General features: G+C 44.2%; 1 protein-coding gene across 1 annotated transcript in view; it reads left to right on the top strand.

The window, feature by feature from the left end:
* The window catches only part of LOC126481947 (major facilitator superfamily domain-containing protein 6), a 350,452-nt gene that overhangs the window by 252,644 nt on the left and 79,721 nt on the right, over positions 1-18,087 (top strand). The window contains exons 7-9 of the mRNA XM_050105905.1: positions 6,422-6,535; positions 6,632-6,728; positions 15,090-15,251. Of these exons, the coding sequence (XP_049961862.1) occupies positions 6,422-6,535; positions 6,632-6,728; positions 15,090-15,251 (373 nt within the window). The remainder of the gene's footprint in view (positions 1-6,421; positions 6,536-6,631; positions 6,729-15,089; positions 15,252-18,087) is intronic.

An 18,087-nucleotide genomic window follows, 5' to 3' on the forward strand; every position in this document is an offset into this window, starting at 1 on the left:
TCGTGGACCAGATATAACAAGAAACATGATTCAGCCTACCAGGTGACGTGTTTCCATTGATCCACGCCACAATCCCGTTGATCTAGAGCGCACTGCAGTCGTAATTGGCGACGTCGCCAGTTCACTGTGGGGGAGCGTAGATGCCATCTGCTGGGGAGCTCTGTGTTCAGCAATATGCGCTAAACAGTGTTCTCCGCAAGACTAGTGCCTGCAGCCGCATTGTACTCTGTCACCAGACCTGCTACGGATCGCCACGTATCATGCTTTACAGAGCGAAAAAGCCTCCGACCTCTACATTTTGGGATGCGGCTTGGACTTTCAACCATTTTCGCGGTTTCACCATTCCTTATCCCACTTCCATAGGCGTTCATGAGAGTAGCACGCGATTAGCCGACCACTTTCGTCGTTTTCGAGATTTTCGTTCTCAGGCGTCATGCCATAACGGTCCGTGTTTGTCAAAGTCCCGTATGTCAGTGGATTTCCACATTTGCATCCTGTATCGTCACCACAATGATTCTCTCTTCCACTTATACAGGGTGAAGAAAAAATGCCGCACTTTGCGGTCTGCGTGCGATTCCTCCTCCCAAATCAACACAAAGTGTATCCAGAAAACCTAGCCCTCCAATAGGTTTATTAGAAAATCGATTTAGAAAACTAGGCTCTGGCAACGCTGTTACTGTTTGCAACGTAGCCAAAAACAGGTAGCATGAACTCTGCACTGTGACAAAGCTGTCCAATTAGTTCAGTGAGATGCGGCAATGCCGTTGGGAACGGATATCCAGACTCGCCCGCTATTAGAGTTCAATTCGCGCCAAACTTTTTTTTTCAGTCAATGCATCAAATTGTATCCAGTATACATCTCCACAATGTCGTATCTTCTGTATCTCTTTCTGCTGCTGTTACCTTAACTTAAACATTAAGACATAAAAGACCATTTTGTTTATTGCGTAACACAAATAGAGACAACAAAAAACAACAGTGGATACAGAAACATCGTCTGTATCGAATGAGGTACGAAAAACACAGTGGTTAGGCTACACTAGATTGCACATTATGCCACGCTCAATAATTCCACTCTGTACGTTTGACGTCCAGGTTTATCTTGACAGAGCCGGTATGTACACGTACGACCAACGTCCACTGTAGAGAAGATGTTCAAAGCGACCACATTGCGTTTGCAAACACTTCGCCACTCTCTGGATCATACTAGGCCGGACCCTACGCAACACACGTGCATCCACCATTGACCAAGCGCCATGTACGCGAGCTATTAGGTCGTGCACATCCATCAGTGGAGTACTATAAACTTGTTCCTTTAAGTGTCCCCACAAATAAAACTCCAGTGGATTAAGGTCCGGGAACGTGGAGGCCAGAACACTTCACCTCCACGACCAATCCAGCTTCCTGGAAACGCTTTATTTAAATAGTTACATACATTCATTCCAACGTGTGGCAATGCACCATCAAGCTGAAACCGTAGCTGTCGCTGAAGGCCAAGTGGAACATTTTCTAATGCGTTAAGCGAAATTTGGCAAAGAAACGTCAGATACAGGGCTGTATTCAGTGCGACCGGCAATAGGGTGAGTGACTGTAGGAAGATACAAGACGACTTAGACAAAATTTCTAATTGGTATGATGAATGGCTGTTAGCCCTAAATGTGGAAAAATCTAAGTTAATGCGGATGTGAAGGAAGAACTAACCTGTAATGCTCGCATACAGTATTACTAGTGTCCTGCTTAAAACAGTCTAGTCGTTTAAATATTTGGGCGTAACGTTGCAAAGCGATATGAGGTGGAACGAGCATGTGAAAACTGTGGTAGGGAATACAAATGGTCGACTTTGGTTTATTGGGAGAATTTTAGGAAAGAGATTCACCTGTAAGGGAGACCGCATGTAGGTTGCTGGCGTGATCTATTCTGGAGTACTGCTCGAGTGTTTGGGATCCGCACCAGGTCGGATTGAAGAAAGACATCGAAGCAATTCAGAGGCGGGCTGTTAGCTCTGTCACCGGCAGGTTCCAACAACTCGTAAGTGTTACAGAAATGCTTCGGGAACTCAAATGGGAAACCCTGGAGGGAAAGGGACGTTCTTTTCGAGAAACACTATTCAGAAAATTTAGAGAACTGGCATTTAAAACTGACTGCGGAGTGATTCTACTGCCGTCAACATACATGGCGTGTAAGGACCACAAAGGTAAGACAGGAGAAATTAGGGCTCATACGGAGGCGTACAGGCAGTCGTTTCTCCCTCCCTCTATTTGCGAGTGGAACAGGAGGGGAAATGACTGGTAGTGGTACAGGGTACCCTTCGTCACGCACTGTACGGTGGCTTGCGGAGTAGCTATGTAGATCTAAGCGTAGGTAGTTATATGATAACAAATTCCAACCTAATTAAACCAACATGCCACAGTAAACGGTGTCAAACAGTCACAACAATACATAGTATACCCGCCTATGGCGGCAATGCAGACGCGTATTGTATTCTCGTATGCAAACGATCGTAGTATACTCGTAGGTGACGAATGGCATCTTGTGGTAGACCATTCCAAGCATTTTGCGCCTTTCTTTTTTTTCTTTTTTTTCCAATTCAGCAATTTTTCTTGTAGGGCCTGGAGAACGAGTAAGTTCTCACTTTATCCTATCACAAACATGCTCAACTGGCGTTGCGTCACAGTTGTCCTGCTGAAAACCACATCACCTTCCTGTCGAAGGAGTGACAGTAGTACGGTGCTGACAGCCTATGCAATGTAGCGGGCACTGGTTACTTTACCCTTCAGATACATGAAATATGACCGCGAGTTGTAACTGGTGGGCCCCCACACCATGAAGCCTGGGATGGGACCTGTGTGTCGTGGGCGATTTCACTCTGGTACAGGAAGGTTAGCATTCCTACGCCATACATGTGTGCGTCCATCACTCGCATATAAACAAGGGTGTATTTTTCTTCAAGGCAAGGGCCCACCATGTGATAAATTTTGTACAGGCCGTAGTTCTCCACTCAGTCCATTTAGCAGGTACCCACGGCCCCCACCGTGCAACGAAATTTGACAACACAGCTGAGGCCGCGGGCACCGTTGCTCGTGCAGCACCACGTGGAGGTGTTACTGCATGGCGGTCTTGTCTCCTACAGACAGAACCCGCTCCCATCACTGATGACAACAGAGCGCTATTCCACTTTCCAGTGAACCCTCTCATGACACCAGAACATCCATGCTTGGTGGTGTCGTGCTGTCAGTGGTAACTTGGGCAAGGCACGCGTGATCTTAATATTGCTGCTAGCAGACTGTCCCATTTGTTCCTTATGACACGGCAAGTGCAACATGTGCTCCAATATCGTCAGTGAAAGATGTTCGATAGGCCACCTCTGCTCGCACTATGCGTCGATCTTGATGTGCTTCTGTACTGTCTGGATGTCCAGAACCTGATCTACACGTGTTGGAATCTTCCACAGACTACTGAAAGCAGTGACATACCACCGATATATTGTGCCCATCCTACTTCCCTCAATGGGATCCCGTTCAGATAGCTGAAGCTGTTGAACAGGAGAACGTACTTGTCTGTGGGGTGTGATTGCACCTCAGAATGAATTACTGAGCGCAGTTACTACCTGAAGAGTCACCATGAAGGGCCGGCCGGAGTGGCCGAGCGGTTCTAGGCGATACAGTCTGGAACCGCGCGACCGCTACGGTCGCAGGTTCCAATCCTGCCTCAGGCATGGATGTGTGTGATGTCCTTAGGTTAGTTAGGTTTAAGTAGTTCTAAGTTCTAGGGGACTGATGACCTCCGAAGTTAAGTCCCATAGTGCTCAGAGCCATTTGAACCATTTTTACATCATGAAGGGCGCATAAACAGGCCTCCTGAACGCCATTCGATTGCCGACGCCAATGACAAATGTATCTTTAACACAACTCCTCAGTGTGCACATATTACGCGTCAGTGCCATTCAACACTATCCTTGAAGACGACGCATATTTTCCGGAATTGTTCATGTGCACTGTGCAGTTTAGTTAGCCATAATCTGTGTACGTAAATTCAGTAACAAAAAGGTTTCGAAAATTCTGGATCGACGGAAAAATTTACTGCCATAAATAAAACTGAAATGAAAAGATAGTGCAGCTCTTCCAGAAGACACTGATTTCCATATGCGTACATCGAATAGTTTGCGAATTTGAGCAAGCTAAATGAAACATATGAGTATGAGATTACACGTGTGTTCTGTGCAGGACGTGGCAACTCAGCTCCGCGCCTCCACGTGTTGCTGCCGGTGTGTCAGTTCAACAGTAACTTAGAACCGACTTAGATTGGTGATCGTCCGGGTCTGCCGAGCGCTGTTGCCAAGCGGGATGCACTCAACCCTTGTGAGGCCACTTGAGAAGCTAGTTGATTGAAAACTAGCGGCTCTGGTCGCTAAAACTGACAACAGCTGGAAAAACGGTGTGCTAACCACACGCCCCTCCATATCCACATCCAGCAACGCTTATCGGGTGAAGATAAGAAAGTGGTCAGTCGGTACCTTTGGGCCTTTTGAGGCCTGTTTGGACGGAGCCAGATTCCAATGCAAAAACCGAACCTCTGTAACAACCGAAATTTTCTTAAATCTTCCGTTGTAAGCCGTAGTTTTGATGCTACATAGAGGCAGAGAGGCACAAACTTCGTACACGCGGCTATGGAACAACAATGACAGTAGGTCGCCCAAGCTCTGGCTCGTTTCTCACGCTGTCACGCAAGCAGTGATTCATTCCACATTCAAAAGTAATCTGTTACATTTATCTGCTACTTTCTGCCTGACTTGTACGTAGGAGTGAAATATAGGTTATGGATAACGTAAATGAAGGTTTCATCAGGATTTCTGCCATCATTGTACTATTGAATCTAAATTTCACTATATTGGTAACTCTGATAGTTATCTGTGAATCGTACATCTGTAACTGACATGCGCCGAGGTGCGCAAGGAGGCAAACGTTCTTTTTTTCTCGAATCTTTTCGCAGTTTCATGTTGCAAAGCAGGATCGACAAACAAAAACGCTTCTGTCTTTGAAACGCTACAATCCAATAATATTTTGTGTAGTAGGATATTTATTACGACTTAAGTACTCATACTTCGTGATTCATGTTAAACTTTATATATTGTTTTCCAGAATGTACGCTGGGGTAAAAACTTCTTTCAGTTTAATCAGCTGGTAGATTTATCGATATATCTGAGTCTTGAGATACGTAGTAGATAGCAGCCAGCGGCTGTGTACGAGTATTTTACTATGTTCTTTACCATCGAGAGACAGACAACCGCGAATCATGTGTTGATAGTTAAGTGCTTTACAAGCATAGTGTGACTTACGTAGTGACTCTTAGGACACCCTCCATAATAGTCCAATTTTGTTACGGTCCTCATTAGTCAGTAATCAGCAGGCTGACTCAGAAACGTGAGAAACGTCGCGATCGATATAGAATGTCATCAGACCTGGGTGTCCTCGAAATCCGCTCTCTGTGATGTAGGTCGAGATGACATGCGTTTCTGTTAGTGTAAATGCGCAGAAACTGCTGCTTTGTTGTAGACGTCAGTTTAGTTCGTCAGTAGCCAGTGTCAGCATATTTTGACGTCGACAAGTGACGATGTTGTGCGGGGAGGGGATACGAGAGTGGGGAGGATGTGTTCTTACAAGCCGCGAAGGGTAGCCGCGCGTTCTGGGGCGTCTTGCCACGGCTCGCGCGGCTCCCCCCGTCGGCAGTTCGGGTCCTTCCTCGGCCAAGGGTGTGTGTGTCGTCCTTAGCGTAAGATACTTTAAGTTAGATTAAATCAATGTGTAAGCTTAGGGACCGATGACATCAGCAGTTTGATCCCATAAGACCTAACCACAAATTTCCACATTTTTTGTTCTTCCAATAATGCAGTTTGTCACGGCCAAATTGGTTCTCATTTTTTGTACCTGCGGCTGAATCAAATATCTATTTACGTTTAGTAGGTTGATCAAGATATTGCCACGTTTCAGATCGCTGTAGATGAAATCACTTTGTAACATGACAAATAATCAGGCCGATTAATCTCATTTGCGGTGTATGTTAACTTGCATAGTACTGCGACTTAACATCTAATCGTTTTTCTACGAAAGTACTTTAAACGCGAGTCCTTGAAATATACGTCGAAATTTGGTTGAAAGCAGGAAAAGTATTCACTGCACGACTAGCAAAATTTATGGACAAGTGCATCGAAGACTGCTGAGGAAATTCTTGGACACGGTAAATGTGAGCAGGGCTAGTAAAGAGAGTCACTTTCCAGGAGCTGTTTTCCGTGCTTAAATCTCGTTGTATAGAGATAGGAATGTGCATTACGTTCTTCTTTTCTGCTTAAAATCTGGTTAATTTAAAATGCACCACTGTACTATGTCAAACACAGACAGGTTGCTAATATAATTTTTGATTCCAGGATTATGGTGGAACTCCAACATTGTTCGGTGTTGCATCAGTTATAAACCATATATCCGAGATCTTCGCCTACTTCTTCAGTTTTCGACTGATAAAGCAAATTGGACACGTTAAGGTTAGATTGTAGGAACACTTGCAATCAGTGCGAAATTAAGTCATTGTTAAAACAAAACTAACCATAGAGTTACTACTGCTACTGTTGTTTTCACAGGTACTGTGCCTGGGCCTAGTTGGAAATATTCTGCGCTTTCTTTACATTTCTTGGCTGACAACTCCCTGGTGGGTTTTACCGTTTGAATTCATGCAGGGTAAGTAACACCACACGACGATTTTTTTGTCTAACAGTTTACAGTTTTTGCAAAACATGCTTGATATATTACGTCGTCAGATTCGTATGCCGTAGTCTTATGCGAACGTAAATAAAAAATAAATCTTCAAGCTGATGTGATTGGATTTGCTATTTTCACATGTCGGCAATACAAAAATCTTGTTGCTCTTTCCATGAAACAACGTTGTGTCAAGTAATGTACAACTAGTTTTGGAAAATAATACGATTTTTCTTCGAATTTCCTTTGTTTCTTTTTCATGCAGTCCCCAGCAGTCGTATAAAAATCTCCACTCTCGGTTGTTTCTGTTGCTACCATCTCAGTTTCCCTTACTTAGATTGAAATTAGCACATAGAAGCACCAGCCTATGGTTGTTTTCCATCTTCTCTGAGAGACAGTAGGGGTGGATTAGTAATTATGGAAATTTCATTTGACAGCTTCATTCCTATGGGATCGTTATTTTGAAAAAATTCAATTTGTGAGAAACTTTAGATTTAAAGGACACTTGTCATAATTCTTTGAGACTTCTAGTAGACACAGTGAAAGACTACGTTACAAAACAAGCGCGATTGTTTTGGCTTATTTTTTAAGTTCAAGATTCTGTGTTTCAAGTCAAGATGACTATTTAATTTATTCGGTGCCGTACCTGCTATAGTAAAAATGTGTGAAGAAATCACACACTCTGGATGTTTTTCACCACTGAACACAATATTTGTGATTTCCACAAATAAATACTTTTCATTGTATCTACTATATTTGTAAACTATCTTTCTAGTTGCTACCTGAACAACACTTCTGTGCGCACTATTATGATCGAGTAGGAAATATTTCAGGATAACTCCACAGGCACTTCAGCTTCCACGAGGACAGGGTGATCCATTGATCGTGACCGGGCCAAATATCTCACGAAAAAAGCGTCAAACGAAAAAACTACAAAGAACGAAACTTGTCTAGCTTGAAGGGCGAAACCAGATGGCGCTATGGTTGGCCCGCTACATGGCGGTGCCATAGGTCAAACAGATATCAACTGCGTTTTTTTAAAATAGGAACCCCCTTTTTATTACATATTCGTGTAGTACGTAAAGAAATATGAATGTTTTTGTTGGACCACTTTTTTCGCTTTGTGATAGATGGCGCTGTAATAGTCACAAATATATGGCTCACAATTTTAGACTAACAGTTGGTAAGGGGTAGGTTTTTTAAATTAAAATACAGAACGTATGTGCGTTTCAGCTTTTTATTTCGGTTGTTCCAACGTGATACATGTACCTTTGTGAACTTATCATTTCTGAGAACGCATGCTGTTACAGCGTGATTACCTGTAAACAACATATTAATGCAATAAATGCTCAAAATGATGTCCGTCAACCTCAATGCATTTGGCAATACGTGTAACGACATTCCTCTCAATAGCGAGTGGTTCGCCTTCCGTAATGTTCGCACACGCATGGACAATGCGCTGACACATGTGGTCAGACGTTGTCGGTGGATCACGATGGCAAATATCCTTCAACTTTCCCAACAGAAAGAAATCCGGGGACGTCAGATCCGGCGAACGTGCTGGCCGTGGTATGGTTCTTCGACGACCAATCCACCTGTCATGAAGTATGCTATTCAACACCGCTTCAACCGCACGCGAGCTATGTGCCGGACATCCATCATGTTGGAAGTACATCGCCATTTTGTCATACAGTGAAACATCTTTTAGTAACATCGGTAGAACATTACGTAGGAAATCAGCATACATTGCACGATTTAGATTGCCATCGATAAAATGGGGGCCAATTATCATTCCTCCCATAATGCCGCACCATACATTAACACGCCAAGGTCGCTGATGTTCCACCTGCCGCAGCCATCGTGGATTTTCCGTTGCCCAATAGCGCATATTATTCCGGTTTACGTTACCGCTGTTGGTGAATAACGCTTCGTCGCTAAATAGAACGCGTGAAAAAAATCTGTCATCGTCCCGTAATTTCTCTTGTGCCCAGTGACAGAACTGTACACAACGTTCAAAGTCGTCGCCATACAATTCCTGGTGCATAGAAATATGGTACGGGTGCAATCGATCTTGATGTAGCATTCTCAACACTGACGTTTTTGAGATTCCCGATTACCGCGCAATTTGTCTGCTACTGATGTGCGGATTAGCCGCGACAGCAGCTAAAACACTTACGCATCATCATTTGTTTCAGGTCGTGGTTGACGTTTCACATGTGGCTGAACACTTCCTGTTTCCTTAAATAACGTAGCTATCCGGCGAACGGTCCGGACACTTGGATGATGTCGTCCTGGATACCGAGCAGCATACATGGCACACGGCCGTTGGGCATTTTGATCACAATAGCCGTACATCAACACGATATCGACCTTTTCCGGAATTGGTAAACGGCCAATTTTAACACGGATAATGTATCACGAAGCAGATACCGGCCGCACTGGCGGAATGTTACGTGATACCACTTAATTATACGTTTGTGACTGTTACAGCGCCATCTATCACAAAGCGAAAAAAGTGGTCCAACTAAAACATTCATATTTCTTTAAGTACTACACGAATATGTAATAAAAAATGGGCGTTCCTATTTAAAGAAACGCAGTTGATATCCGTTTGACCTACGGCAGCGCCATCTAGCGGGCCAACCATAGGGCCATCTGGTTTCCCCTTCAAGCTAGACGAGTTTCATTCTTTGTAGTTTCTTCGTTTGATGCTTATTTCGTGAGATATTTGGCCCGGTCACCATCAATGGACCACCCTGTATATACTCTGAACAGCCAAAGAAACTGGTATAGGAATGAGTATTCAAATAAGAGATATGTAAACAGACTGTTTACGGCACTGCGGTCGGCAACGCCTATATAAGACAAAAAGTATCTGGCGCAGTTGTTAGATCGGTTACTGCAGCTACGATGGCAGGTTATCAAGATTTAACTGAGTTTGGCGCATGAGCGTTGTGACACAGCATCTCTGAGGTAGCGATGAAGTGGCGATTTCCTGTACGACTATTTCACGAATGTACCGTGAATATCAGGAATCCGGTAAAACATCAAATCTCCGACATCGCTGCGACCGGAAAAAGATTCTGCAAGAACGAGACCAACGCCGACTGAAGAGAATCGTTCAACATGAAAGAACTGCAACCCTTCCGCAAATTGCTGCAGATTTCAATGCTGCGTCATCAACAAGTGTCGGCTGGCCAACTATCAACGAAGCATCATCGATATGTGCTTTCGGAGCCGAAGGCCCACTCGTGCACCCTTGATGACTGCACGACACAAAGCTTTACGCCTCGCCGGGCCCTTCAGCAGCGACATTTGACTGTTGATGACTGGAAACATGTTGCCTGGTCGGACGAGTCTCGTTTCACATTGTATCTAGATGATGGACGTGTACGGGTATGGAGACAACGTCATCAATCCATGGACTCTGCATGTCAGCAGGGGATTATTCAAGCTTGTGGAGCCTCTGTAATGGCGTGTGGAGTGTGTAGTTGGAGTGATATGGAACCCCTGATACGGCTAGATACGACTCTGACAGGTGACACGTACGCAGGCATCCTGTCTCATCACCTGAATGTATTCATGTCCGTTGTGCATTCCGATGGACTTGGGCAATTCCAGCAGGACAATGCTCCACTCCGCACTTCCGGAATTGCTACAGAGTGGCTCCAGGAACACACTTCTGAGTTTAAACACTTCCGCTAGCCACCAAACTCCAGAGACATGAACATTATTGAGCATATCTGGGATGCCTTGTAATGTGCTGTTCAGTAGAGAGCTCCACCCCCTCGTAATCTTACGGAATTGTGGACAGCCCTGCAGGATTCATGGTGTCAATTCCCTCCAGCACTACTTCTGACATTAGTCGAGTCGATACCACATCGTGTTGCGGCATTTCTGCGTGCTCGCGGGGGCCCTACACGATATTAGGCATGTGTACCAGTTTCTTTGGCGCTTCAGTATAAATATGGTTCATACATACAGAATTTACATACTTACGATCTAATTTGAGAAGGATGACACACGTAGTCGGTCTTCGTCTTGTAGCAGGAAACATCGCGGCATTTTTCTGAAGTGGCTTACGGAAACCACGGACGATCTAAACCATAATGGCAGGATGATTTTGGAGCCTCCAGCCTCCCAAAACACAAGGCAACTCTTTTTAAAACAGCGGAATCTCACTAGGTTTATCCCTCACGTCCAACAGTGTTTTGCAGACTTTACTTAATAATGAAAAAAGGCAGTGCTACAGTGTCTATTCATATCTTGCTATCAGTCACTTATCAGCTGACTGCAGGACCATAGTGACGGTATTTGGTTTTCATTTTGAGTAGCATGCCCCCATTAAGAGTGAAATGTTGAGATCGGAAGGAGGTATTACTTAGTATTAACATTGTAGAGCTTTAGGACTAAAGATTTCCAGAAAAGATTAATACTTGCATTAAAGAGACTGCCTACACTACACTTCTCCGTAATCTTCTTGAGTACTGCTGCACTGTGTGGGAGCCTTACCAGATAGGATTGACGGAGGACATAGAAAAAGTTCAAAGGACAGCTCGTTTTATGCTATTGTGAAATAGGGAAGAGTCACAGATACGGAGTGCGAGGTGGGGTGGTAATCATCAAAACAATGGTTCATTTCATTGTAGCGGTATCTCTTAGCGAAATTCAGTCACCAAGATTCTTCAACTAATGCCTAAATATTTTGTTATTTCTCACCTACATCAGCAGAAATGACCATCGTAATAAAATAAAACAAAAAATATCTAAGGTTGCGGGGAAAACTTAGATCTACAAGCGGAACGCTCGAGGAATAGTATAAAAGTGGTTCTATGAAACATGTGCGAAACACGTAAGTGTGAATTGCAAAGTAATCATGTAGATGACGATAGTGTGAAAGTGTTGTGTGAAGTGGCAGCGAGGTTTTATTATTATTATTATTTGCGCAGCACCCACTGTCTATTATCTGAGTAATAATTCAGTTATATAATGTAATACCTACCAGGTACCTTTTAGCTGTATTTTTGAATACGTGTGTTTTACTGAAATCTTTAATCTCCTTGGGTAAATCATTGCACAATTTTATTTCTTTACGGAAACTTGTATTTGGAGGTTTGTTTTCCCTTTGTTGCTACACGTTAAGTCCAGGCGTGATGAATCGGTAAACGTACCACACAGTGTAGTTAAAATCGCCAATGCTTCGAACAGATCTTTACAATAAGCCCTAAAAATATATATACCAAAAGGCCTCTCGCAGAATCGCGGTTTTAGGGTATGGGAGTGATCTTGGTTCTCGGTTTTTATTTGAGCCAGGTTCCCTGAGTAAAAAGTTTTTGGTTCAGTAGCGAGCAGTGGCCGTTTTTATATCAATTCTTACTGCAGCTATGTTACAGTATAGTAATCATGGTTTGAACGATTGTGCTAATCGATTACTACCTTTTGCAAAAGATTTTCATTTGGCTTAAATTAATGCTAAGGTAATGGCACCATTTGTATGTGCACCGTTCAAATTTTAGGTGCAAAAAGAGCCACCCTCGCTCGGATTTTACGTGCAAAAACACTCTCCGGACTGGAGTAAAACTGGTGGTTAAAATTTTGTGCACTGGTGTATCGCATCTTGGTCTAAGATAAATATTTTAAAATAAATTTTTAATAATTTGAAAAAGTCTTTGCTTAGTTGGATTTTACGTGCAAAAACATATTTCTCTGGGAGGTTTTTGACGCCCCCTTCTATACTTTAAACTAGTACGAATCGGTTAAAACTTTGCACGAAGGTAGATAAATTGAGAAATTCAAAACAAAATTTTTTTTATCCAATAATATTTATCCATTTTCGACATACGACGATTTAAATTCGAGCTAAATGTAGCAAATTAAATTCGTTATTGCATGAACTGAATGCGTATAAACGGTTCAAAGTGAATGAAATAAATGAAACGTCCATTCTTACGATAAAACTAAAAACTGTTTCAAAAATCAAGCGTCATTCGGATTTTTCGTGGAACAAAACGTTTTCTGCAAGTATGTTTACGCGCGCCAATTCTATGTTTCAAACTTGAGCGAATCAGTTCAAATTTTGTAAGAAGCCAGACAAATAAATCTAATTAATGGTCGTCCTGTTGTTTTGTGAAAGCTTTATCCGTTGTTGCGGTGTAAGCAACGTGATTCGAAAGACAATGAAAAACATATACCGTATCAGTCGTCGCACAAGTCAATAAAAATCTGCATCGGTTGCCAAGCTGCGGTAATGGAATGTAATGTCAAGGGACATAAGAGAAGAAAGCTGGCTTTACGACTTATCTGGCAGTTCCAAAGACATTTAAATCAAAACATCTTGACATATTCGTGCTTTTTTACGAGTGAACCCTGCTTCCCCAGTGCAATGAGCTATCTCAACTGCAAGGGGTTGGCATACCTGCATCTTGCAATTTCTAGGGTAAAGTCCCTGAGTCTGCGGCAAGATCTAGAAGATTCGCCGGCCATAGGAAAAATGATATGGTGCCATGTGTCATGTTATATGACATGACATCAAGTATCATTTTACTTTACTTGACACGATGCATTATGTTACGTGACATGAATAGTTAATACTAACAAGTGAAAAAGCGGGAATATGTCAAGATGCTTTGATTTAAATGTCTTTCAAGCTGGCAGATATGTCGAAAAGCTAGTTCCCTTCTTTTACACTACTGGCCATTAAAATTGCTACACCACGAAGATGACGTGCTACAGACGCGAAATTTAACCGTCAGGAAGAAGATGCTGTGATATGCAAATGATTAGCTTTTCAGAGCATTCACACAAGGTTGGCGTCGGTGGCGACACCTACAACGTGCTGACATTAGGAAAGTTTCCAACCGATTTCTCATATACAAAGAGCAGTTGACCGGCGTTGCCTGGTGAAACGTTGTCGTGATGCCTCATGTAAGGAGGAGAAATTCGTACCATCACGATTCCGACTTTGATAAAGGTCGGATTGTAGCCTATCGCGATTGCGGTTTATCGTATCGCGACATTGCTGCTCGCGTTCGTCGAGATCCAATGACTCAGCAGAATATGGAATCGGTGAGTTCAGGATGGTAATACGGAACGCAGTGCTGGATCCCAACGGCCTCGTGTCACTAGCAGTCGAGATGACAGGCATCTTATCCGCATGGCTGTAACGGATCGTGCAGTCACGTCTCGATCCGTGAGTCAACAGATGGGGACGTTTGCAAGACAACAACCATCTGCACGAACAGTTCGACGACGTTTGCAGCACTATGGACTATCAGCTCGGAGACCATGGCTGCGGTTACCCTTGACGCTGCATCACAGACAGGAGCGCCGGCGATGGTGTACTCAACGACGAACCTGGGTGCACGAATGGCAAAAGGTCATTTTTTCGGATGAATCCAGGTTCTGTTTACAGCATCATAATGGTTGCATCCGTGTTTGGAGACATGGCGGTGAACGCACATCGGAAGCGTGTATTCGTGATCGCCATACTGGCGTATCACCCGGCGTGATGGTACGGGGTGCCGTTGGTTACACGTCTCGATCACCTCTTGTTCGCTTTGACGGCACTCTCAACAGTGGACATTACATTTCAGATGTGTTACGACCCGTGGCTCTACCCTTCATTCGATCCATGCGAAACCCTACATTTCAGCAGGATAATGCACGACCGCACGTTGCAGGTCCTGTACGGGCCTTTCTGGACACAGAAAATGTTAGACTGCTGCCCTGTCCAGCACATTCTCCAGATACCCACCAATTGAAAACGTCTGGTCAGTGGTGGCCGAGCAACTGGCCCGTCACTATACGCCAATCACTACTCTTGATGAACTGTGGTATCGTGCTGAAGCTGCATGGGCAGCTGTACCTGTACACGCCATCCAAGCTCTGTTTGCCTGAACGCCCAGGCGTATGAATGCCATTATTACGACCAGAGGTGGTTGTTCTGGGTACTGATTTCTCAGGATCTATGCACCCAAATTGCGTGAAAATGTAATCACTTGTCAGTTGTAGTATAATATATTTTTCCAATGAATACCCGTTTATCATCTGCACTTCTTCTTGGTGTAGCAATTTTAATGGCCAGTAGTGTACATCCCTAACTCTGTCTAGGAAATTCGTCTTTTTGTGCTATGATAGGAGTATTTTTAATTCCAGTTATTCTTATGACCCTTCTCTGTAGTGTGAGAACTATGTTCATGTTTTGCGCGTTTGATACCCACTAAAGAATTCCATAGCTGAGAAGTGAGCTTTTGCTCGAACTGAACGTAAACTTACAGTAGTGTTCCACAAGTTGCCTCCGAGGTGCTGCTGGCTTGTGAAGTGCCTTGTCACGCCTTGCCGCAGGCATCACGCACGCTGCGGTGTGGGCGGCGTGCTGCTCGTACATCGCGCACAACACGCCGCAGGAGCTGCGCAGCTCCGCCCAGGGCGTGCTGCAGGGCATCCACCACGGGCTGGGCCGCGGCTGCGGCGCCGTCATCGGCGGCATCTTCGTCAACTACTTCGGTCAGTACCGCCTCTACCTGTAGCGTTCTGTCTGGCGAGCAGATTCTCAAATCTACAACTTCCATGGATACACTATTCTTGTGATTTTTTTGTCGAAATCCGACATATTGAGATCATGGCTGTGTACAAGACACAAGCAGATTCTTGCAAAGAAAAAAACAGCAACCAGCCATTGTCAATAACGCTGTTTATTTACAAAAATAGCGCCGTTACTTGTTTCGAACGGACAGGTTCATCTTCAGGCTGCCTTTCACATTTAGAGTACTTTTGTTGTTTATATTAGTTGTCGGCTGTTCTTTCCCCTTGTGGGTGGTGGTGCCCAACGGACATTCGCTACAAACCGGGAAAAAACAGCTGCAATTACGTGGTGCGTGCAATAAGCAGTGCAACACATTTAGTTTCTGAAAGCAGGTTGGTTTATACAGGACCCGCTACACTATATTATTCCCCACTCTTTTGGCTACAAAACACTATTTTTCAACACAATTTCCGTTCAATGCGATGGCCTTACGCCAACTTACTGGGAGGACCTGTATGCTCGCATGGTACCACTCTACTGGTCGACATCGGAGGTAACGTCTAGCTGTATCATTAGCCGCCCCATCATCCACGCATTGCTTCCCGTGGAGTGGATCCTTCATTGGGCCAAACAGATGGAAGTCGGAGGGAGCGATATCTGGGCTGTACGGTTGACGGCATAGAACAGTCCAATGAAGTTGTGTAAGCTCCTCTCTGGTGCGCAGACTTGCGTGAAGCCTTGCATTGTTATGGGGAAGGAGAAGTTCGTTTGCATTTTTGTAGCGACAAACACGGTGAAGTCGTTTCTTCAATTTTCAGAGCACAGTACACATCAGAGTTGATCTTTGCACCATGAGAAAGGACATGAAACAGAAGAACCCCTCCAGAGTCCCAGAAGACAGTCACCATGATATTACTGGCTGAGGATGCGGCTTTGAACCTTTTCTTCGGAGACAATGTGGTGTGGCGCCGCTCCATGGATAACCGTTTTGTTTCTGGTTCGAAGTGATGAACCCGTGTTTCATCGTCTGTGCCGATTTTAGATTAATTTTTTTTTACGATCAGCCTCGTAACATGCGAGCAATTCCGCACAGACGCCCCTTCATTGCTCTTTACAAAGAATGAAAAGAGTCTTGGGATACTTTCTAATATCGTGTCGGATCTCATTTTGCCCGGCGAAGTGCAGCACCTGGACGTAGCATGGACTCAGCAAGTGGTTGGATGTCCCCTTCAGAAATATTGAGCCATGCTGCCTCTATACGCGTCCATAATTCTGAGAATGTTGCTGGTGCAGGATTTTGCACACCAACTAACCATTCGATTATGTCCCGTAAATGCCCGATGCGATTCGTATCGGGCGACCTGGGTGGTCAAATCATTCACTCGAATAGTTCAGAATGTTCTTCAAACCAATCGTGAACAATTGTGGCCTGGTGACATGGGGCGTTGTCATCCATAAAAATTCCATCATTGTTTTGGGAACGTGAAGTCCATGAAGGAATGCAAATGGTCTCTACGTAGCCGAACAGCTGAACCAGAGGACCAAGTCAATTCCATGTAAATACAGCCCACACCATTATGAAGCCACTACCAGCTTTCACAATGTCTCGTTAACAACTTGAGTCCATGGCTGCTTGGGGTCTGCGTCACACTCGAACCTTACTATCAGCTTATATCAACTGAAATCGAGACTCATCTGACCAGGCCATTGTGTTTCAATCGTCGAGGGACCAACCGATATGGTCACGAGACCAGGAGAGGCGTTGCAGGCGATGCAGTGCTGTTAGCAAATGCACTCGCGTCGGTCGTCTGCCGCCATAGCCTAACGCCAGATTCCGCCGCATCGTCCTAACGGATACGTTCGTCGTACGATCCACGCTGATTTCTGCGATTATTCCATTAACTGTTCCTCGTCAGTTAGCACCGACGCAAACGCCGCTGCTCTAGGTCATCAAATGAAGGTTGTCGGTCGGCCACTGAATTGTCCGTGGTAAAAGGTAATGCCAGAAATTTGGTATTCTCGGCACACTCTTGACACTGTGGATCTGTATTTAATTCCCTAACGATTTCCGACATGGAATGTCTCATGCGTCTAGCGCCAATTACCATTCCGCGTTCAGTGTCTTTTAATTTCCCTCGTGTTGCCATAATCACATCAGAAATCTTTTCACATGAATTACCTGAACACAAATGACAGCTCCCCTAATGCACCACCCTTTTATATCTTCTGTACGCGACACTACCGCCAGCTGTATACGTGAATATCGCTATCCCATGGCTTTTGTCACCTCAATGTATGTTGTTCTGTTAGGCGACAAGAAATCTAGCGGGCCACCACTTTGAGTACACCAACAGGTGGACGAGTGTGTCAACTCTACCAACAGAGACCTCAAGTTCATGCTTCTATTTTATAATGCTTTGACTTTGTAATTCTGTCAGAGACAGCAAAGGACTTGGAAGAGCAGTTGAACGGAATGGACAGTGTCTTGAAAAGAAGATATAAAATGATCAGCAAAAAAAAAAAAAGAGGTAATGGAGTGTAGTGTAACTAATCAGGTGATGCTGAGGAATTACGCGACACTTAATGTAGTAGATGGGTAGATGGCTTTTGTTAGTTGGACAGCAAGTAACTGTAGCGAGGATATAACATGTAGACTGGCGATGGCAAGAAAAGCGTTTCTGAAGAAGAGAAATTTTTTTTAAAACCCTATATAATTTAAGTGTTAGGAAGCTTTTTCTGAAAGGAGGTGAAACAAGGACGATAAACTGTTGAGACGAGACGAGAATACACGCTTTTGAAATGTGATGCTACAGATGA

The sequence above is a fragment of the Schistocerca serialis genome, chromosome 5 (assembly GCF_023864345.2).
Source record: "Schistocerca serialis cubense isolate TAMUIC-IGC-003099 chromosome 5, iqSchSeri2.2, whole genome shotgun sequence".
NCBI classification, from domain to species: domain Eukaryota; kingdom Metazoa; phylum Arthropoda; class Insecta; order Orthoptera; family Acrididae; genus Schistocerca; species Schistocerca serialis.